This window comes from Numenius arquata, chromosome 1, assembly GCF_964106895.1.
Source record: "Numenius arquata chromosome 1, bNumArq3.hap1.1, whole genome shotgun sequence".
Taxonomy (NCBI): domain Eukaryota; kingdom Metazoa; phylum Chordata; class Aves; order Charadriiformes; family Scolopacidae; genus Numenius; species Numenius arquata.
The window spans coordinates 1,303,268-1,324,978 of record NC_133576.1 but is presented as its reverse complement, the minus strand read 5'-3'; the positions used below and the strand labels follow the sequence as shown (position 1 = coordinate 1,324,978).

At 50.0% G+C, this 21,711-nt stretch overlaps 1 protein-coding gene across 14 annotated transcripts; it reads right to left on the bottom strand.

The window, feature by feature from the left end:
• Window positions 1-355: 355 nt before the first annotated feature.
• PHC1 (polyhomeotic homolog 1) lies at window positions 356-15,140 on the bottom strand. Of its 14 annotated transcripts, none has more exons than XM_074160793.1 (16): window positions 15,027-15,140; window positions 14,298-14,408; window positions 12,871-12,948; window positions 11,969-12,118; window positions 10,842-10,997; window positions 9,230-9,728; window positions 8,674-8,905; window positions 8,557-8,582; window positions 8,145-8,257; window positions 5,976-6,123; window positions 5,658-5,866; window positions 4,969-5,083; window positions 4,285-4,393; window positions 3,470-3,620; window positions 2,636-2,867; window positions 356-2,320 (listed from the first exon to the last, which is right to left on the bottom strand). In XM_074160793.1, exons 1-16 carry the CDS (start codon window positions 15,138-15,140, stop codon window positions 2,166-2,168), a joined length of 2,598 nt encoding a protein of 865 aa, XP_074016894.1. In that variant the 3' UTR covers window positions 356-2,165. The 14 variants fall into 14 exon arrangements, with proteins under 14 accessions (XP_074016894.1, XP_074016902.1, XP_074016843.1 ...); XM_074160801.1 differs by having other exon boundaries at window positions 8,145-8,239; XM_074160742.1 differs by having other exon boundaries at window positions 8,145-8,905.
• Window positions 15,141-21,711: the final 6,571 nt, after the last annotated feature.

The window sequence follows — 21,711 nt, the reverse complement described above, 5'->3', positions numbered from 1 at the left end:
TTGATGAAGGTTGTACTTCTCAAACTCTAACGTTTGTTGGGGAGGGGTAGGTATAAAGCAGCCAGACCTGCAAAACTTTAACAAGCATTTTGCTTTTTTTTTTTTTTTTTTTTTTTTTTTATTAAGAAGATTGAACGTGAAGTGAAGCGAAGCCTTCCCCTTTGCCTGAAGTGAAATCCAGTCCTAAGAAGTAGCTAGTACCACAGGCGGGCTCGTGGCGTGCCTACCCTGCCAAAGGGCAAACTAAACAGGAGTTTTATCACACCCAGCCTGCTAAGGATAACATGGTTTAAGGACAGCCTTCCGCTGCTGATTTGCAGGTACAGATTCTAACCCCCCCCCCTCCCCTGCCCCCAAATTACATCAGACCAAATAGTGTGATCAGGGTGCACGGGCACCTTCCTTTGGGCCTATTTTTTAATTCAAGAAGTCTCAGAGGTTTTCTTTCACAGGAACAGGGATGTCATTAAAGTGAGATTCAACAGTACAGTTAAGACTAGGAAGCTGTTGCCACATTTTATCCATCTTCTAAGTACTTTCCCGTGTCTTTTTCTAACATAGGTCAATAAAGAGCCTATTCCAAACATCTCTAATGTTTTCCTACGTATGCTATTAGGCCTCCTCCCATGTCACTACAGCTTTTCTGCAAGAGTAGATGCTTTCCACACAGAACAGTTTTATGTTTCACTCAAATATTCATGTGAAACTTCTGAAAACAGAAAAGCTGAGACCCGTGGTTTATAAATCATCTTGCTTTCAGATATTTGGCTCTAGGGGGCACTTACCTCTTCATACTTCAGCTCTTCTGCTTGTTGGTTTGTTTTAAGCAGAGGTGCTTCTGGAAGAGAAGAACTCTGCCCGGATTTTCACCTTTGGTGAACTGGGTACAAAACGTCAGAAGACCACGTTTGGTCCTTTAAAAAAGAAAACCCAAACCTGGAGGGGTTGAAAAGGAGGGACTGAGCCTGTAACATAATTCTACCCCTTAGAAAAGAGAAGTAGTATTAAAGGATCAGTATTCAGTTGGTAGAGGGTATGTTTTTGGTTTTGTATTATTTTTTTTTTTAACAGAGGAGGAGAAATATTTGTTTTACAACACACAAAAAAAGAGCCTGAGGCAGGCAATACAATCCTGCCAGCTTAAACTTTGTCCCGTAAGCTCTCCTGAGGATAATGAAGACAGACACAAAAAGAATACAAACTGATAAGAGAACACAAAAAGAAAAAAAAAAAACAAAACAAACAAAACCAAAACCCCAGCCCATTTTCTGAAGAGCCTTGGCGCTTCTGGAGGCTGCTTTGGATTTGTAAATGATGCCCTAGCACAATGGGGGGACAGACCTAGTGCTGCAGGGTTCCCTAATGTAAGACAATCCCCTTTCCCTTCGGTTTTCCCATCGCCTCGTCGTAAGTACTCAGGATAAATCCTCCTCTGACTGGTTCAAAGAGGAGCATCTGGAGCGAAAAGCTGCCGCCAACACTTTGTCTTCACTCTGCAACTCTACAGGAGACAGTAAAGCTAAGGCAGCTCCTATTGCCACGGGCCTTCGAGTTTGGTATGCATGCTGGAATGGCTATTAAACCCAGTTCATGAACAGCCTAGGTTGTTGGGTTGTTTTTGTTTTTTTTTTGAGTGGAACAGGAGCAGCTCCTTTTGCTCAAATTCTTATTTGTCCACCTCTGTCACTTGGAATTTATGAGTTCCCCTTCCTAAATGCCCCAAGCAGAGCTGCTCCCAATGTCCATGGGGGGCAGGCTCTTCCTATGCCTCAAGTTCTGGCACAGCAAGATTCAAAACTAAGATCTAGCAGACCTGCTGTAGCAAAAAAGGCCCAAGGGCAGTTCCCCTTCAAAAGTCTGCTAGGACAGAAAGAGGTCCCTTTCCTGTCTTTATGTGGTATACAGGAGAGGCATATTCAAAATCAGGAAGAAGGACAGATGTTTCAAGGCCCCAGGTGGGAGTTTTCCTCCCCCTTGTAGCACCATTAAGAGACCAAGACGTGGGCTTGTGCATGGCAGTTTCAGTCAGTTAAATTCCTTCTCGTTCTTCTTGAATGCAAGACCACAGGGGACTGCCCCATTCTTCCCCACCCCAACAGGATGCTCCAAAGCTGGCAGCTGCCCTAGGGTCAGAGCAAAAGTGACAACTTCTGGCTTCACAGCTGTTAAGTCTCCTTGAGGACGTTGATCTTGGCACAGATCTTGAGAGCTGGTCCCAGCTTGATGTTCATGGCACTCATGAGGTGTTCCTCCTTGAGAAGCAACAGGGCCTGGCCATCAATTTCCTGTGACCGAAATTCCTCAGCAATCTCCTGGCACCCTGTGAAACCAAAAAAAATAGCACTGAGAAACAGATGTGCCCTGGGTGTTACCCTTGTTCCCACTCTTTGGACCTCTGGGACGTACAGAAAGCAAGGTAGGAATCTAACAATCCCCCCCCTCCTCATTCTACTCCACAGGCTGCCTGAGAAGTACAAGTCATCCATCTGTAGGACCTACTCCAGTTCAGAAACACGTACAGAAGTGCAATAAAAGCAATAGGTACCACTGACTCTGCATTCTCCCCAGAAAGAGAGCCAACAAATTTCACCGTACTACTTGATCACAAGACTGCAGGAGAGGATCTTAACTTCACCTTGCAGTGATGCAATGAACTCGTACACTTCCTCCACACTCCAACGACTGGGATTGCTGGATAGGAAGACTGGGTTGATGCCATGTAGATCTGGGGTAGGTGGGGCCATACTAGAGTTTGCCAGGTCCCTCTCTCCATGGCTGGCCCTTACTGACAGGGGTCCTGGAGACGTAGGGGACAAAGCTTCATCATAGCTGGAGTTATCAGAGCCTCGACTTGAGTCTTCCTGGCCCTACAAGCCCATAGGAAGAAAATAAAACAAAAGGTGTTTTGTAAGAAATTCACAATTACTAGGTGCAAATCAAGACACTGGAAATAGAAGTTGTCCCAACAGTCAGCGACAAAACTGTCTCAGGCTGTTGGTCCAAGGGCAGCTGACACAAGAACTCCCTAATGCCAGAAAGGGGCGACCTTACTCTCACCTCCCTTCCTCTTCCTTCCTTCTCCCCATCTTCCCCCAGTCCATTCCTCTTTCTCATGTCAGTGCTGATGCTCATTTGTTTCATCTATAATCTGATTCAAATAATTTATGTAGAAGAACGCTAACCAAGCAGGAAAAGACGACTATTTTCTACCAAGGCTGTCAGCTGATCTCACTCACCGAGACCTCTGAGACACAGGTGGGAGTGAACGGAGTAAGTACAAACGCGAATCCACTTTTTGCAGCTGATGAGCAATTAGAACAGTTCACTGTACCTCCTGTAACAACTGTATCAGTGTACACTCGGCACGTCCTGTACAACTACACCCGCTGTGAGAAAGCGGTACATCCAGCAGTGACAACTGTTACACTGAGATCTGCCCTGACACAGGCAGACGGGACTATGTCCTTACCCTGTGGCGCTTGCCCTGGATCTTTGTTCGAGCAATTTCCGAGCTGCTGCGCCGTGGTCCCCGTCGGCGCACACGAGCATAGTTAGCTTCCTGGAATTCCTTCATCTTCTTTCTCTGTAGTCGAAACTGGTGGCTACAGCTGACATTGTACCTCAAATGGTAGAAGCAGAGCAGCAGTTAGGAAACAGCAACTATCTAAACCTGCTTCTCCTTACGCTAGATGGGGACAAAACTCCTCTTTACCATGAAGTTCTGTTCCTCCTCCTTCTAAGACTTTCCCATGGAAGGAGCCAGTCCAGACTTCTGACACAAGCAATATTTGGACACCAGAGTCTTGATCTAACATCTGAAGGGTCAATTAAGTCATTCCCCTAAGGGAAAAAAGACCCATAGAAAGCACTCTGCTATCAAGAGGAGACAGCAATGACTAGTTTAACTTCTCCCCACTTTTTTCGCCCAGTGCTCCCTTGTGTCTTTGTCTAGTACCGATGCAGCAGATAGCTACCACTATGCAATTCATTTAGTCAGTCCAATGTACATTTTACTGAAGAGAGGTTTTTTGGTGCCCAAGAACTTCTGCCTTCCCATTTTATTTTCTGAGCAAGTCAGAAATCCTGTTTACACTCCACACCACATCTCCACACCTAGAAGCATTCACAAAACAGAGAGAGTCCTAAAGGATCTCTGTGGCGAGTGCATCCCATGGAGGGAGGATCAGATGTATTCAAGTGTTGTACGCTACCTAGAGAAGAGGCATGTACCCAGTTCCAGAGAATGTATAGTCAGAGAAAAGGAAGACTATGTCTTGCTATTACCTTTTAGCACAGGTCATGGAACAAAACCTCTTGGAGCCACGGAACTGGGTTGCTGGGGCATACTTTCCACAGTATTCACACTTCAGCAAGTTTGCCTTCTTATCAAGCTCTAGTGAGATACAGAGATACACACCAATTGATTTGAACTGAAGCAGATCACACACAATGATTTCCCATTCCACTACTCTTCCTCTGAAGAGACAGATAATGGTGCACTATTCTCTACTGAATCTACAAAGCAGTTAGCTTGGGGAAGAAGCTGGGGGAAGAGAGGCAGAAGCTCCACTAATTAGGATCCCAGGATATTGAACAGAGCAGTTTATTTCTCCTTGTCAGTACCACTTCGCTGAACAAACCAAAAATAGCATATCCCTCATATCCTGTGGGGAGAAAGTCCATCACAGCACTCTGCTGTGTCCACACATCCCCCACAGCCTTCAGAGTCAACAGAGACAGGTAGAGTTCGGTTTCTCCTACTTACTACCGACACGGGGTGTGTTAGATCATATTAACAACAAAGCATTGTGTTCCGGCACTCAAGAAAAGGAGATCCTGGGTCCATAGCTTGAGCCTCTAGAGAGTTAGCAGGAAGGGATGCAATGGAATGCATAAAGTTAGTAATACAGCGTCAGAGAGCAGAAGCTTTCAGTAACACTAGCTAGGCCTCTTGGTGCTGAAACTCACCCACAGAAGCACTGTCCCCTCCCGGGGAATTGCTGGACAGGTTTTCACTCTGGCCAGAAGCAGCCTCTCCCTGCAGCGGTTTCTCAGACTCTTTCAGCAGCTGAGAACAACCCACCTGGACAGGACGAGAAAAAGCCGAGCCCATCAGTAAAGAATTCCCTGTGTCCACCAGCCTCTGCAAGGTATACGCCACTCACACCTTATGAAAGCTCTGAAGAACCCCTCTGTCTACTAGGGAAGGAGAGAGGCTGAACAAAGTTATTACTAATTCCTGACTCACGGGCTTGGTGGTTCATTCAAAGATCACCAAGTACTATCTGCCTTGAATATCCTGCATCTCCCCTTATTTGCTTTAACTTCTCTTGCCATATGTTTAAAATGCAGTGCATCTTTCCTTCACTAAAAATCACAAAGAACCTTCTGATAATTCCTGCATAAGTTATTGCTTTGGGGACTACTGATAGCAGTTCCCATCACACTTGGTTTACTCCCTCCAACCCACTCTCTTTAACGCGACCACTTAATGCCTTGCTTCATGCGTGACATCTCCTTCCTTTCCCTTTCTCTTCATGGTCTGTGTCTCAGGCTAAAAAAATTAACTTAGAACATGGGGAAAGAAACTCCTGTCCAAAGATCGAAGCCCCTAAGAGGGCACTACACCTCGTTCCCCGACAGCAGAGAATCCCTACCGGAAAGGGCTCTGCTCCTTCCTGGATGACAAAGCCCTCAATGATGTGTGTGAGGATCTGGGGCTTGACGATGGCTTGTGGGGGTTTGGAGTCTCCCATCTGACGTGACACCATTGCCAGGTTTGGGGTGGGAGCAGAGGTGGGGGTGACCGATGCTCCTTCACTTGAGTTGGTATTTGGGGTTGTAATGGCAGCAGGATCAGATTTATCTGGAAAGTTAACGGCACAAGACTCAGTTACCTTTGGGCCACCTACTTCAAATGGAATACAGATCAGATCATTAGCACGCGGCAAGCAGAGCTCTCCTTTGTACCTCACCTCCAAGGCCACTCTTCTCCTCCACGTTTTTGGGGCTGTCTGTCACAGGAGAGGACCTGGTAGGCAGGAATGCAGTGACACTGGGTGATTCCTCCTTCTCCTCCTCTGACTCTGCTTTACGCTTAACTGCTAAGGTCTGAGACTTGACCTGCGTGAATAAAGAATAACACGTGAGTAGAGAGAGCAGCCCCAAAGCAAAGAACTGAGCTGGTGAAGTGCTGTTGTCCCCAGGAGCTAGGCAGGTCCTAGGTGGATAATTCAGAGCAGTATGGACGAAGCCTGTGGAACATGAACCATCTTTGTTTTCCTCTGCATAGCCTGTTACTAGGGGATCCTCTGAGGCCGAGAGTCACTGGCTGGTGCCACACGCCAAGGGGGGAGTCTCTGACCTGGAGGTATCCACACCTACTGAGTAGAGGGGTCTTCAGTTTTCATGGCCCACTCAGGTCCTCATCTCTCTCTTGAGAGAGACAACACAAGAGGCCAGTTATTGTTTATATTGTTTATATCTGGTTTATGTGGCAAGGTTTTGGTTGTGTGGGGGCTGCAGGGCTGCCTTCTGTGGGAAGACACCAGAAGCTGCCCCATGTCCAACAGAGCCAGTTCCAGCCAGCTCCAGGACAGACCCGCTGCTGGCCAAAGCTGAGCCCATCAACGATGGTGATAACATATTGTTATCATAACATAACTCTGTGATAACATATTTAAGAAAAGGTAAAAAATACTGTGTAACAGCAGCTGGGAGAGAGGAATGAGAAACAGCCCTGCAGACATCAAGGTTAGTGAAGAAAGAGGGAGAAGAGGTCCTCCAGGCACTGGAGCAGAGATTCCCCTGCAGCCCACAGTGAAGATGCAGGTTGCTGCCCTGCAACTTGTGGATTACCCCACGCCAGAGCAGGTGGATGTGCCCTAAAGGAAGCTGCAGCCTGTGGAGAACCCATACTGGAGCAGCCTCCTGGCAGAACATGAGGCCCGTGAAGAGGACCTCACACTGGAGGAGGTTTGCTGGCAGGACTTGTGACCCCATGGCAGGGGCCCATGCTGGAGCAGTCTGTTCCTGAAGGACTGCACCCTATGCAAAGGATCCATGCTGGAGTAGTTCATGAAGAACCGCAGCCTGTGGGAAGGACCCACGCTGGAGAAGTTTGTGGAGGACCGTCTCCCATGGGAGGGACCCTACACTGCAGCAGGGGACAAGCACGAGGAGGAAGGAGTGGCAGAGACAATGTGTGATGAACTAACCACAACCCCCATTCCCCATCTCCTTGCACCGCTCAGGGGGAGAAGTTAGAAGAGTCAGGAGTGAAGCTAATCCCATGAAGAAGGGGGGGAGTGTTTTTTAGATTGTTCTTATTTCTTATTATCTTATTCTGATTAATTGGCAATAAATTAATTTCCCTAAATTCAGTTTGGTTTGCCAGAGATAGTAACCGGTACGTGATCACCCTGTCCTCATCTTGACCCACAAGCTCTTAATTGCATTTTCTCCCTCTGCCCTGTTGAGAAGGGGGAGTGATAGAGCAGCTTGGTGGTCACCCGGCAAGCCAGCCAAGGTCAACCCACCACCTTGCTAAACGTGGTATTTAGTATGTGCTATGGACAGCTGCCTCATTTCGGGCAGGGTCTGAGTCTCCTCTATTTACTTCATGCAAGCCTTTGAATGATAATAGAATCATAGAATTGCCTGGGTTGGAAGGGACCTTTAAGATCATCTAGTCCAACCATCAACCTAACTCTGACGAAAACCATCACTAAACCCTATCTCTAAGCACTATGTCTACGCATCTTTTAAATACCTCCAGGGATGGGGACTCAACCACTTCCTTGGGCAGCCTGTTCCAACGCTTAATAACCCTTTCAGTGTAAATTTTTTTCCTAATATCCAGTCTAAACCTCTCCTGGTGAAACTTGAGGCCGTTTCCTCTTGTCCTATCGCCCATTACTTGGGAGAAGTAACGTAGAAATAATGCGGAAGAGAAACGCTTGTAGCCAGTAACCCCAAGGGTTGGATCGGAATTAACGTTTTCGAGAGGAAAAAGTTTCCACATCCCTTTACCAAAACCCCTCTCCCATCCTATCCCACTGACCTGGGCCTGGACTGCGACTGGTGTCCTAGGAACGAACAAAGAGAATCCATATGCTATTCTCCTTCCCAATGGTATCACTTACTGGCAATTGGACAGACTGCATGTAGAATGCTGCCGGCATCTGAGCCACAACTGGAGAGGAGGCTGGGCTCTTCACCATGTGGGCTGTGCCTTGAACTTGTGCCAAATTCACCCCTGTGGTGAGAGAAGGAGCTTCCTGTGAGGATGCTGGAGCTGAAGACGATGATGGGGAAGCAGCATGGGCTTGAGAAACAGGCTGGACCACAGCTGGCATTCCCCTTGATGTCGGCACTGCTGCAGCAATCTGAGCCAAACCCAGTGCTTGGGCTTGGCCTGAGCCCTGCTGCCGGGTACCCACCACCTGCACTGGGATATGTGGTGGGGGCTGCTGTGCGGCTGACATTTTGGCAGGCCCAAGCTGAGGTGGTTTGATAGGGGTGACCAGAGATTTTGACTGTATTGGAACAGGCGACTTGGTGGCTGGCTGACAAGGACTGTCCTGCTGGAGCTGCACGGGCTGTGGCTGGGACTGTAACATAGGTTGCACCACAAGGGTCTGAGCCTGCTGCTGGTTTTGCGGTGGGGCCTGCTGTTGCTGGGGCTGAGCTTGCTGCTGCTGTTGGGTCAGAGAGGGTGCTTGCTGCTGTTGCTGCTGTTGGGCCAGCTGGAGATGGGTGGCTGTGTGGAGAAGCTGGGACTGGCGGTGCTGGAACTGCTGTTGGTGATGAATGGCGATCTGCTGCTGGATCACCACCTGCTTCTGCAGGTGGATCTGCTGCTGCTGCTGGATCAGCGAGTGTGGCTGGATCTGCGTATATGTGGCTACACAAACACGGAGTGGGAAAAGAGCAGACCACAAAAGTTAGCAACAGCGCAGCTGGAAACAACAACAAGAAAAGGCAGGCAGCTGCTGCACTGGTTTGAGTCAGTAAGCTCCAAAATGACTGACAGCTTACTGGCAGAGGACATGGGGGACTAAAATCAACTTCTCTTGCTAATAGAGAAGTATAATCCCTAGAGAAACCAGTCTCCAGGAGCACAAAGGCTGAGAAGCCTGTTGAGAAACCTCTCACCGCTGCGTTTTCAAATGGCACTCTCTTGCGAAAGCCCAGTGGGCTCCAAGAGAAGGAACCCGTCTGCATTTACCTGAGCTGATCAATGTCTGGCTGGGTGCCGGTGTAGCAGTCCTGGTCAGGTTCATGCCCACCGTTTGCTGCCCACCACTGTCCGTTTCGCCCTTCTTTGTGGCTGCATTCTCTGTCTCCGTCTGGCTTCCCTGGCTGACGGTCACGGCCTGGGCGGCTGCTACCGGTAATGGCTGAACCACCCCCGTGCCTTTCCTTTGGCAACTGCCAGCGGCGCCTGCTGAGGAGGTCTGGCTCAATCCCGTCGAGGTCTGGCTCCCACCACTCGCCACCACACCCCCAGAGACACCATTGCTGCCTGTTGCTCCCTGGCTCAGGTTGAGGGACTGGCCCGCGCTGCCGGAGGAAGCCTGAGCCACCGCCAAGGTCTGGCCGGTGCTGGTGGCCTGTGGTAAGCCCGAAGCCTGGGAGCTTCCTGGCAGAGCTGCCTTCTGAGTAGAACCTTGGAGGGGGGCATTCGTGGCTGAGGTCTGCTGGCTCCTCACAGCCAAGTTCTGCACCTAGAAACACACACACAAAACAGAGTCTGTTTGCTTTATGTTGGTGACTCGCTGGAGGGTTTGGCAGAGAACTCATGAGCAGCATGCTCTACTGGGATTCAGGCTCAGCTGATGCTTCAAGCCTTACACGGGGAGCTGGCTAACACCGCAGGGCAAAGCTCAGGTACGTCCCTCCCCGGGAAACACATCATCCTGAGCTCCCTCCTGCCCCATCTCTGATTGAAGTTAAAGATCTCGTGGCACTTTCTAAGCGTGAGGACGCCGCCGTTCTCTGAGGCACGGGGCAGCCTCAGACCTGCCTGCCATGGACTTGCATTGGGAGGATTGAGTTTAGCACGGCTCTAAAAGCGCTGAGATACGCTTTTAAAAGACCAGTAATTCCTTTTCAATTTTTGTGCCACCTGCCTCCTCCCTCTGTGCAGGGCTTTCCGCTCAGGAGGCCCACAGATTTACTCATGGCCTGCCGCCCTTCTGATTTCACTAGTTCCTCTGCATTTTGGTGCTGTCATCCTCTGTGTTTACTCTCCCTCCAAACGCGGGGTTACCTTCAAGTTTGATCATGGCTGACTTGCCTTCAAAGAAAGCGTTCCAGACAAGAAAAATACAAAGTAACTGGAAATCCCAAGAATGCCTGGGATGCCATGGCAGCTCCCTGACCTGGAGAATTACTTATAGATGAATGCAAGGAGCTAAGACCTTGTGGCCTGTTTGGTCTTTGGCATCTCTACAACAAACCGAGTGAAGGAATACTACCACTGGCAAAGACGCTTCATTGTAGAGTGACTGAAAACTGGACATAGAACTCAACAATTCTTTTCACACAAGGACAACTGAGAAACTGTGACGACAGGACTGATCCAGCCTGTGGCTCGCCTCAGGAATTTTAAGAAGAAATTAATCCCGTCTCTGGAGGCAAAAAGCAAACACGAAAAAAATGGTGGTAAGAGAGAAGAGAATCTCCTGCCTGCACAGGGACACAGGTTGCAGGTAAAATAGCGCTGATCTGCTACAGAGGGACAGCTGGAGACCAGAGCGTGGGGGGGGGGGGGGGGGGGCAGGGATGAGGATGGAGAGCAGGGGGAGGGGAGAACTGTGGGAGGGGGTGTCACTGACCTGGTCTGTGTCTGCATGGACCCCAGGAGACTGAGTGGGTGGTACCTCCTGCTGGACAGCGGCCACAGCCCCGTTGGGCATCAGGATGAGTTGGGAGGCAAGAGGCACATTGCGGCCCAAGGTCCGGTTTACCTGCAACAGGTTCCCCAGCTGTGGCTGTTGAGGGAGGGTCAGATGACGTGGAATGAAAGGAACGGAGGGGAAGAGAGAAAAGACAGACAGCCAACCACAAGCAAACAGATTACAAAGCAACACCGGGCTGCAATGTCACACATTGCAAAACCCCCAGCCCTCCCTGCACTCTAACGCTATAACCCTCAGGAGCAGGAAACCGGGAACAGTTTCCTTATGGAAACAAGCACTCTTCTATCAAACACAGGCCTGGGCCAACTCCCGCAGACTGCCCAAGGCTGGCTAAAAGACTGGGGTATCACTTAATTTTCAGATGTATATCTGGGACTGGTTGAGAAACAGTGACAAAATATATACATGCAAGACCAGGGTTACTTGAAAAGAAGGGGATAACAATCTGTATCTGAAGTCAACTTGGGTTGTAGAAAATATTTTTCAAGTAGGTAACCAAACCCCAGTCAAGCCTAATGTTTTCTATTTAGCAGCACTTCAAACCGATTAAAAGGATGAGATGTTTGTTCATGCTGATTTGTGTTTTGAGACTTATTTGAATTCTGACTTACGTCCCTGAGCTCAGCAGTGGTAGAAGAGAGGAATTTACCATATATCTGTTCCAGCATTGAACCAGAAGAGTAGCTTTATTTCTGTGAGCTATATTAAAGTCTAGGATATATATTTCACATTTATACTCTAGCGAGAAGTGCCATGGGATCTTTAACATCTATGCAGAGCAGAGAAAAACATGCTTCTTAACAATCTCACCTCAGCCACACAATACAAGGCTCATCTACCCTCAAAAGCTGAGCCCAGAATCAAACTTGTTGTTTCAGGGACAAGAGCTTCCCCGTCTGAATTTAAAATATCACAGATGCAATATTCATCATCCTTAAGCTAGAGTTAGTCCGAAGGTGTTGGTAATGCCAAGCAGTGAAACACTGAAGTGGCTAGGAAGCGGGGTTCATGGTCAGGACACATTTTGCACACACATCTCTTACCCGGAGATACATCTGGGCCTGTGACTGGTTGAGAGGTGGCGAGGTGGTATTCCCCAGGAGCACAGACTGCGTCAGGGTTGTAGCACTGGGGGAACTCACGCTCTGTGACCGACTGATCAGCTGAGCGGCTGATGTGGTGGCTAGGTTGATCTTAAAACACAGAAAAGCCACAAATCATATATGAAGAGACTGAGGCAAAGAAGTAAATACAGATTCACTTTCTGGGGTACGGCCAGAACACTTTACAGTTTTTTTCTGTATCCCACAGGAGACCAAGAAGAAAAAAGTTCTTGTCTTAAGGGGCTATGCAATCTAACCTAGCCAAAGCTCAGGATGCTAACCTCAGTTGTATGCTGAGCCTGAGTATCACATGCAACTGCAATAAGAGATCCAAAAGAAATATTTCATTTTTTCCAGTCTCCCAAGTAAAGGAAAAAAACCTCACAGAGTTATCTCTACCCTACCAACTCATCTACTTTCTGAACAAATGCCAGTTCCTCAATACTCAATACAAAACCAGACTTCCTCTCATTCAACAAACTACTACTCTGCCCAAAAGAAAAAGAACGTTCCCTTTCAAGCTGCTCGTGATTCTTTCTCCCTCCTAGAAGTCCTGATCCTTTTCTAACCTATGACAACGTATCCCCAAAGCCTCAAAGAGATATCAATGTCTGTCTTTCCAGCTAAGAGGCCTCTCCCCCTCAGAAGCCTTCTCTGGTCTCCTCAAGCCCCATCCATAATGATAGCACCCAAATCCTCAAAGTTGTCTGCATCTTGTGGATTCCCAGAATTCTTAGAAGCTGCGTTCCCCTGGCTGACTGCCCTCCTAAAAAACAAAGAGGAGAAAGAACAAGGTGAGGGGTGGGAGGCTTTGATATGCGAGTGAGGGAACAGTTACTTACAGAGGCCTGGGTGGTGGTGGTCTGTTGTGGGGTGCTGGTGTTGGGGGAGCTGGCCTGTCTACTGGCTGCAATTGTAGCCTGCAGAAGAGATTGACAGAGAAATAAGTAACTGGAACAAACTTCTCAATGCAGCTCAAATGTTTGGCTTTGTCAGAACACCCAGTCCCATCACATCTTCTCCCATTCCTGAGAACAGGAGCACAATCTAACCACTATAAATCCCTGCCATGCCTTACAAATCAGGTGCAGCGAGGTACCTGCTCTTCTTCAACCACTTCAGTCCTACATAATACCCAAGGCAGTGGATGACAGACCCTTACAGAGCGTGACCTCTAGTCCTTCCACCCAGGGGTACGTACCCGACTGTTGTCCCAGTTTGTCATGCTACACGCTGCAACCCTCATCCCGATGCTGCAATCCAGTCTGTTAACATCCAGACGTCCCCCACAGTATTAGCAATTTGCTGGGCTAGTTAGGTACTTTAGTAACAATGGAACAACAGCTCTCCAAGTAAAAATTTGAGTTTACAGCACATATGGTTCATGGAGGAATGTAAATGTTATTAGATTCTCCCCCCGCCACGATCCCATGGGAATTCCACTGTATGAGTTTAGTTAGTCTTATAACTAAGATTTGCGCAAAACTGGGGAGAGGACTCTGTTCCCTCTGCGCTATAAAACTGCACGTAGGGATTCTGAGAACAACCAAATCCTGGACTAACAGCCAAGGAGCACAGCTACTGATGGAGATATTGTTACAGACAGAACTGTATTCACATCACACATAATTCATCTTCAACTGATGACAAAGTCTTGCAAGTGAGGAAAGTTGCTAAAAATCATAATAATAAAAAAAACTCTTAACAATTATATCTCATACTATATCTTGATTTGTATAAACATATCTCAATTAAAGAAACACCCTCCTGGCTGGACAAGATCTACCACAGATCCCTCTTGCTAGTAACTGGTAAAGAAAACATGGATTACTAAGTTTCAAGACATAAAATTCAGAGGATACTGCCTGAAATTTCACACACACAATACCATCTTTATTGTCAGAAAAATAACAATCCATGGTTCACTTTAAGAGTTTTAAACACTACTGCATCCACTGCTGATTTAACCACCCATCTTTTATTTAAAGAAGGTGCAGGGGCTAGTCATAGGCCTCTAAAGTGCAAGTTTCCTTATGGGATGCCAAATTTTATCTTCCCCTGCTCTGTACCTGAAAACCAAATGAATCTTTGCATCAAGCTTCCAGTTTATTAGCTGTTCGTGTTACCTTTAAACAACGTGTTTAGGGACTCGTTGTCTAATCACAGATCAGGAGGACCTGGGTGCACAAGTCACCGTATAAAGAGAGAATCCCTGGATCTTCCCCAGAGAACGATCCAATTCCTCTCCTTCTGCCCCTTGGCAACTCACCTGCTGGACGGCAGCCAGGCTGTGAAGCTGGGCGCTGTTAAGTTGCTGCTGGAGCATAAACTGATGAAAGTACTGGGCTGCATTGGGCTGCCTCTGGAGTGCCTGCAGGGCCTAGAGAAAGTGGAAAACCCAATTGTCAAAAATAGCATGCCCTTGAAATGCGATTAGAGAGAGCAAAGAAGAAATAAGTAACAGCCGTAAGACCATCCTAGACCCCACGAAAAAAGCGAAGTCACTAGATTAGCACATCAAAATACATAGTACAGCTACAAATTTGGTAACAGACTGAACCACAGGTGTATTTCAGAACAGCAGGAAGCACACTTGCAAGACTTCAATAAACTCCAGGAATTTGGGTATGTGCATGCTCAAGCAGGCAGCCAAGTGTGCCAGTATAATATGTACACGGAGTATATCATATATATAGGAAATGGGATTATAAACTGAATGACTTGCTCTAGAATAGCAGGCTAAAATCAATTTATTGGATCATAGCATGGATTAAATCTAAGAGGCTGGACACTGGAAGCGTAGCCTATAAAACACGAAGCACAGTATCAGGCTACAGGAACTAAAGATCAAGACTAGAACAAGAATTTCTAAATCTGAGCACAACTGTCCTTTGGGCTCATTCCCACCTTGACACACCACCGCTCAGAACAACAGGAAAGGGCTCACCACTATCTTCCACTGATGCACATCCCATCTCAGAAGATATCCGCATCTCACCTGTACTGCCTGTCGCTCATAGAGAGACATTTGTGATATCTGAGGACGGGTGCTTCCTCCAGAACTGGAGCTCCCGCTGGTGGAGCTGGAGTTCTGCTCGCTTTCGGTCTCCATGGTGACAGGATCCCCGGAGCTCAGGCTGAGGCGGACTCCAGATCTACATCGAGAGAATTGGAAACAAAGTCAGGCTGGAGAAAGAACCAAACCATATTTCACTGCATCAACGGGCTTTTTTTACCGAAATATCCCAGTACCAGGCTTATAGCACAGCTTTGCTATGGCAGTGGGACCAGGGATGCTGAGGTTCTGAAACCACCCAGAAATTATAGTCACGATTTTAATCTTTTTTACCACAGTCAGAAAAGTAACACAAACGTTCTGATCTTTTTTATTGCCATGCTACAGTTGGAAGCTACAGCACCCTGAATTCTTAAAAAGGCAGCAGAGTGAAGGAGCAGCTGCAGCTCGTCCAGGCAATCCTTTCGTTACAGAGCTGATCACCTCTCTTCCAAGGCTAGCCAACCGACACAAACTGCACTCTGCTTCCAGCCTCCCCCTGCGCTTCGGCAAGTTCCGATCCTCTCTTCCTCCAGTCCCACAAGAGGGATAATTATCCCGTAACTCCACTGCCCTACTGCAGATATACCAGCTCAGTCCCTCCTTCTCCCAGCTGAGCCCCCCAGCCCTCAACTGTTTCTTTCTTTCTCTGATCACGTGGACTTCCAGCTACTTGTTGTTCCTGACAGATCATAACTTAAATATTAGACTGAAAGCTGGTATCTGTGGTGGTGAGTTGCTTTCAAGAGGAACGGGGTTAGAAACAGAGTGGATGAAGGATTCACTGGCAACACTTGTGATGGAAAAGCCACTGAAGAAGTTTATGCAGAGCCAGAGAGACCTTCCAGCAGAGGCAGTGAACTTCAGGACTGGGAAAGGACTGGAGAAGGCTTTCATCAGCCAAGAGGAAGAGAATCAAGACAGAAGAGAGCGCTTAGCAGAAGAGTAACACATTGGGATGATCAGGATGAGTTTCCTGCAGCAAGAAACACGGGCTATACAGGGAGTAACAGTTGAGGGATTAAAGTCCGAAAAGAGAAAGCACAAAAGTGATTATTCAACAGCACTCCGTCAAAAAAAAAAAAAAAAAAAGAAGAAATAATGTATGGATATAATTCCATGTAAGACTAAAAATAATTTTAAAAAGCAGCTTCTGCTTCAGCTGGCTCCCCTGCAACCTGGGACACCTCTAAATGAGACCCCTAAGCTTCCAGGATCCCACAGCACCAACACAGCCCCTGTATCTAAACCTTTCAAATCCAGAGATTTCAAGCTTCAGAGCCTTCACCAAACACAAATTTTTCAGATGCATAAACAAACAGACCAGCACAGCAGAGAAGAAGGTGCAACAAGTCTTGAAGTTTTCCACCAGACAACTTTTTAAATTCTGGAATGGTGTTAAGGGCAGCAGATGATTTTAACACGGGGCAACAGCATTAACACCGCAGAGGATGGCTGGCTAAATCAGGGAACTGCTGCTCCAAACCCGCTCCTCAAAATCTGGAAAATTCTACAATTGACAAGCAGGTAGCTGCTGCTCCATTCCTGTCTTCCCCACGCATCTTCACCTCTGTCCTCGAGTCCTGCCCACGCATCTCGCCGCTAATCCCACCGCTAATCCAAGCCTAGCTTCCTGCACCGCTTCAGCAGTGGTCGTAGGTAATTCTGTCCTGCAGTTATCTCCTCCTCAACCAAGACACACCTCCTCCTAACTGGCCACTTCTGTCTTCAGGCACAACCCTACAGGTAGAAATAGTTGGTCAATATGCCCATCTAGAACATAAAAGCCCCGGAGAAGACAATTACTTTAAAGATCTTCCCAGGGGGCAGCACCACAAAAAGTAAATGGAGCCTGAAAATACATAAATTGTGAAGGAAGAGAATACAGACTTCTTGAACGAAAGAAACTTTGGTAGATAAATGAAATACTTTGAATGCAATTAAAATACAAGTCGAAATGATGTTACTCGCTTTACACCAAGTTGTCTAGTAGCTTGGCTACCATTAGGAGACAATTTCTGCTTCTGGTGTTCACTAGATCAACTTGTTGACTTTGCAGAAAAGCTACCCTAAACACCATTTTCTGCCAGATCAGTGAGTTGAATTCGTTCACTATTGATCCCGCAAGTGCCCGTGAGAGCAAAAAGACAGCAACTAAGGTTCAGCTTTAGCTGCAGCACATACCCTCACCCTCAACGGCTGCACCAGGAGAAACCTGGCTTCTCACTTGGTGCTCTGCTCCACCAATCTGCGTTTCCTCAGTAAACAGCAGCACTGATTCTTAAGATTTCCCGTATTTTTGCTGGAATCTTCTTAACAGGTACTAGCACAAACAGAATCCTACGGAAACACCCCTGGGATGAGAGGTATCAAAAAATTCTGGTCTCTGTGCGGGCAAAAGCCCTTTTGGAGGCGTGGATGGTGAGACATACTCTCCCTTTGCAGAAGGGTGGTAAGAATTTTAAGTCACTCGCAGCAAGCAGAGTTATCCAGCAAAACCCTTTCCAAACACAAAAGTGAAAAGGCACAGTATTTCCCCAGGCAAGTTCATCCAAGGATGCAGCTCCATTTTAGCGTAATCCAATCCAAACACAGGCCATTCCCACACAAAATAACATGGATTGCACCCTCTCCCCTCCTACAAGAGCATCTTCCAGCACCCTACTCTTAGACAGATCCAGTGATCGCCGGGATATCAGATCACTTGACTCAGCTTGCTGCTCCGTGAGACAGATAACCTACTAAAAATTATTAAACAATGGGTTTTCCAAAAGATTTGAGTTAACCAACTCACCTTAATCATAATCAGTAGATCCTAAGCAAAAAAAACAAACAAACAAACAAAAACCAACAGGCTAACTATGTGGCCCTTACTAGCAATTAACCTTTGAACAACAGTTAAATCGAATTAAGCCTAGCACAGAACTGTACCCCAAAAAGGCGGACACCGAAGGACACAAAGGTTTATCAACACCACGGTAGGAATGACAGCACAGCAGAAAGGAAGGGGAGAAAGGAGAAAACCAGCTCCCAGAGCAGTACAGGCATGAGAACACTGGGCAGCCCAGAGCCTAACCCGCGCTGCTGATCTCAGCACGCACCAAGAACACCAGAGGTGGCCCGTCTACAAGTTCCTGACCTTTCTCAAGCGCAAGAGCAGCGGGGCCAGGCCGAACAGCCACCCCAGCCACTGAACTCTAGGCAGAAGGTAGAAATTCTGTTTTAACTCGTTCGCCCCATCCATGCCTCCCGGCACGTGGCTGCTGCCTGCAGAACATCTCCAGACCTCACGGCTGGTTGTGTCACCTCATCCTCGAGAGGGCAAGTTAGAAAACAACAGTTCGTACAGGTTTGACCACAGGTTGGTTTTTTGTTTTTTTTTGGGGGGGGAGGGTGGAAATTAGCAACCAGAAGGGCAGCACGCTCCTCTCTCCTCGCTCCGTTGCTGTAGTTTTCTACCAGACCGTCCCCAAGCCAGGCAAGCGGGGCCGTGAAAGCCGCCGGGACACGGTTAACTCTGCTCCGGGATGCTCCGGGAGCGGCAGCGGGTCGCACCCCCGAGCACCCGGTACCATCCCATCACCTGCCCCCCCCCCCCCCCCCCGGCCGGTGGGGGCCGCGGCCTCCCGGGAGCGGGGAAGGGGGAGCAGAGCGACGGCAGCCCCCCCCCAGGCCGCGGGTAACTCCAGCAGCAAAGTTAAGCCGACCGAGAAAGTGCGCCCTGCCCGCCCGCCCGCCCCCCCGTCTGTACCGTGCAGGCACCCCGCCGCGGCGGGAGGCGGGGACCCGCCGCAGGATGCCCGCCGCGGGGAGCTGAAGAAAGGCGCGTGTTTAACACCCGGCCACCGGCGGGGGGGGGGGGGGGGGGGGGGGCGGCGGCTGCCCGGGAGGCGGGAGCGGGGCTGCGAGGCAGGGGACTTGTTCCCGGCCGCTGCTTCGGGGGCCGGGCCGGGCCGGGCAGACAATGGCTGCTCCGCCGCCGCTGTCAACTTCCAGCCCGCCCCGGCCCCGGGGAACTCTTCCCCCGCCGCGGCCGCCCGCGCCCCGGGCCCGGCCTCACCTGCAGCCGCCGCGGCGCTGACCCGCTCCCGCCGCCGCCGCGGCGCCGCCGCCCGCCGCCCCCCGCCCCGCAGGAATCGCCCGCCCGAGGGACCCGCGCTGCCGGCGTTACCGGAGCCCCCGGGCCGCCGCCGCCTGACACGCCCCCCGCGCGCGGGCAGCCAGGCCGGGCCCGGGCCGGGCGGGGCGGGGCGGGGAGGGGAGGGGAGGGGCGGGGCGGGGCGCGGGGGCCCCGTTGTCGGGGGAGGGCGGGGCCGGGGGCGTTACCTCGCGGCGGCTCCCGGCGGGCCCGGCCGCGGCCTGGCAGGGCTGGGCAGCCCCGAGGGGGGGGCCCGGCGTGGCCGCGCGGGGCAGCAGGGGCGGGGCCGTGCCCGTGCGCGCGCGCCGCGCCCCGGCCCGTTCCCCCCCCTCCCCTCCCCCGTTGTTTTTTTTTTTTTTCTGCTTTTTTTTTTTTTTCCCTTTTTTTTTTTTTTTTTTTTTTTTTTTTTTAAAAAATCTGGGCCTCTCGGGTTCCCCGCTGCTCCGTCACTTCCTCCCTCGCGGCGCTTCCGGGCACGTGGCCCCAGCCCCTTCCCCCGGGCGCCGCTTGCCGTTGCCCTGGTGACGGTACCGGGATCTGGCGGGGCGCCGGTGCGGGAACGGCGAGGCCTCTCCCAGGGCTGCCCCTGCGCGTCCCGCTCTGCCGCCCGGCCCCGCCGGGGAGAGGGGCTCGGTACATACCATCCTCATGAGGAAATGAAGGGAGCGTGGGCTAGCCGAGGGGCGGTGAGGTGGATTGAGAGCTGACTGTGTGACAGGACTCAGAGGGTTGGCAGGGCCACCGGCCGGGCAGGGGGGCACCCGGCCCCGTGGGGACTGTGTGGTGACCGCCTCCGGCGTTAGCAGGCCGGGCTAGGTGGGGTGAGCCTGTTCTGGCTGACTGTTCAGCCGAGTCAGGCTGTATCGGTGTAGTTTGGCATTGGGGGAAGGAGGGGGTTCCATCTGGATCCTGGATGTCACCTCCAAACACATTCAAGATCAAGAAGTTATTGGAAGTGGCCAACACGGATTTACCAAGGGTAAATCACGCTTGACCAACCTGATAGCCTTCAATGACGTGATAACTGGATGGCTGGATGAGGGGAGAGCAACACATGTCATCTACCTTGACTTCAGCAAGGCTTTTGACACTGTCTCCCATAACATCCTCCTTAGAAAATTAAGGAAGTGTGGGCTAGACAAGGGGGCAGTGAGGTGGATTGAGAGCTGGCTGTGTGACAGGACTCAGAGGGTTGGAATTAATGGAGCAGGGTTGAGTTGGAGGCCTGTAACCAGCGGTGTCCCCCAGGGGACAATACTCGGCACAGTCCTGTTCAACATATTCATCAATGACCTGGACGAGGGGACAGAGTGTATCCTCAGCAAGTTTGCTGATGATACCAAACTGGGAGGGCTGGCCGACACTCCAGAGGGCTGTGCTGCCATCCAGTGTGACCTGGACAGGCTGGAGAGCTGGGCAGAGAAGAACCTAATGAGGTTCAACAAGGGCAAGTGTAGGGTCCTGCACCTGGGGAGGAAGAACCCCAGGCACCAATATAGGTTAGGGATGGATCTTCTGGAAAGCACTTCTGAGGAGAAGGATCTGGGAGTCCTGGTGGATAGTGAACTATCCATGAGCCAGCAATGTGCCCTTGTGGCCAAGAGGCCAATGGGATCCTGGGCTGCGTAGGGAAGAGTGTGGCCAGTAGGTGGGGGGAGGTCATTCTGCCCCTCTACTCTGCACTGGTGAGGCCACAACTGGAATATACTGCATCCAGTTCTGGGCTCCCCAGTTCAAGAGAGACAGGGAACTACTGGAGAGAGTCCAGCGTAGGGCAACAAAGATGATTAAGGGATTGGAGCATCTCCCGTATGAGGAAAGTCTGAGAGAGCTGGGACTCTTTAGTCTGGAGAAGAGAAGGCTGAGGGGAGACCTTATTAATGCTTATAAGTATCTAAAGGGTGGTTTGAGGGAGGATGGAGCCGGACTCTTTTCAGTGGTTCCAAGTGACAGGACGAGGGGCAACGGGCACAAGCTGGAACATGGGAAGTTCCATTCAAATATGAGGAAGAACTTCTTTCCGGTGAGGGTGGCAGAGCCCTGGAACAGGCTGCCCAGGGAGGGTGTGGAGTCCCCTTCTCTGGAGATCTTCAAGACCCGCCTGGATGCAGTCCTGAGTGATGTGCTCTGGGCAACCCTGCTTTGGCAGGGGAGTTGGACTGGATGATCTCTAGAGGTCCCTTCCAACTCTGACAGTTCTGTGATTCCATACCTGGGTGGCAGCCTCCTGGGTTGTCCAGGAGGGTGGCATCAAGATGCTGATGAGCACCAGAGGCTGGCTGTGCCACGGGTTCGGAGTACGCCTCGCTGGTCAGAGCGGATGCCCTTCGCTTGGCGATCAGTCCTTCTGGAGGCTGGCAAACCTTGCTAAACGTTGGTAGTTCTACGTGTGTGTGTAAAATATTTGTCTTATAGTAGCTGGAACAAGCTTTGATGAGCAAACAGGACGCAGCAGTAATAACGGCAGCGGGGAGGTTTTCTGTCCTGGTC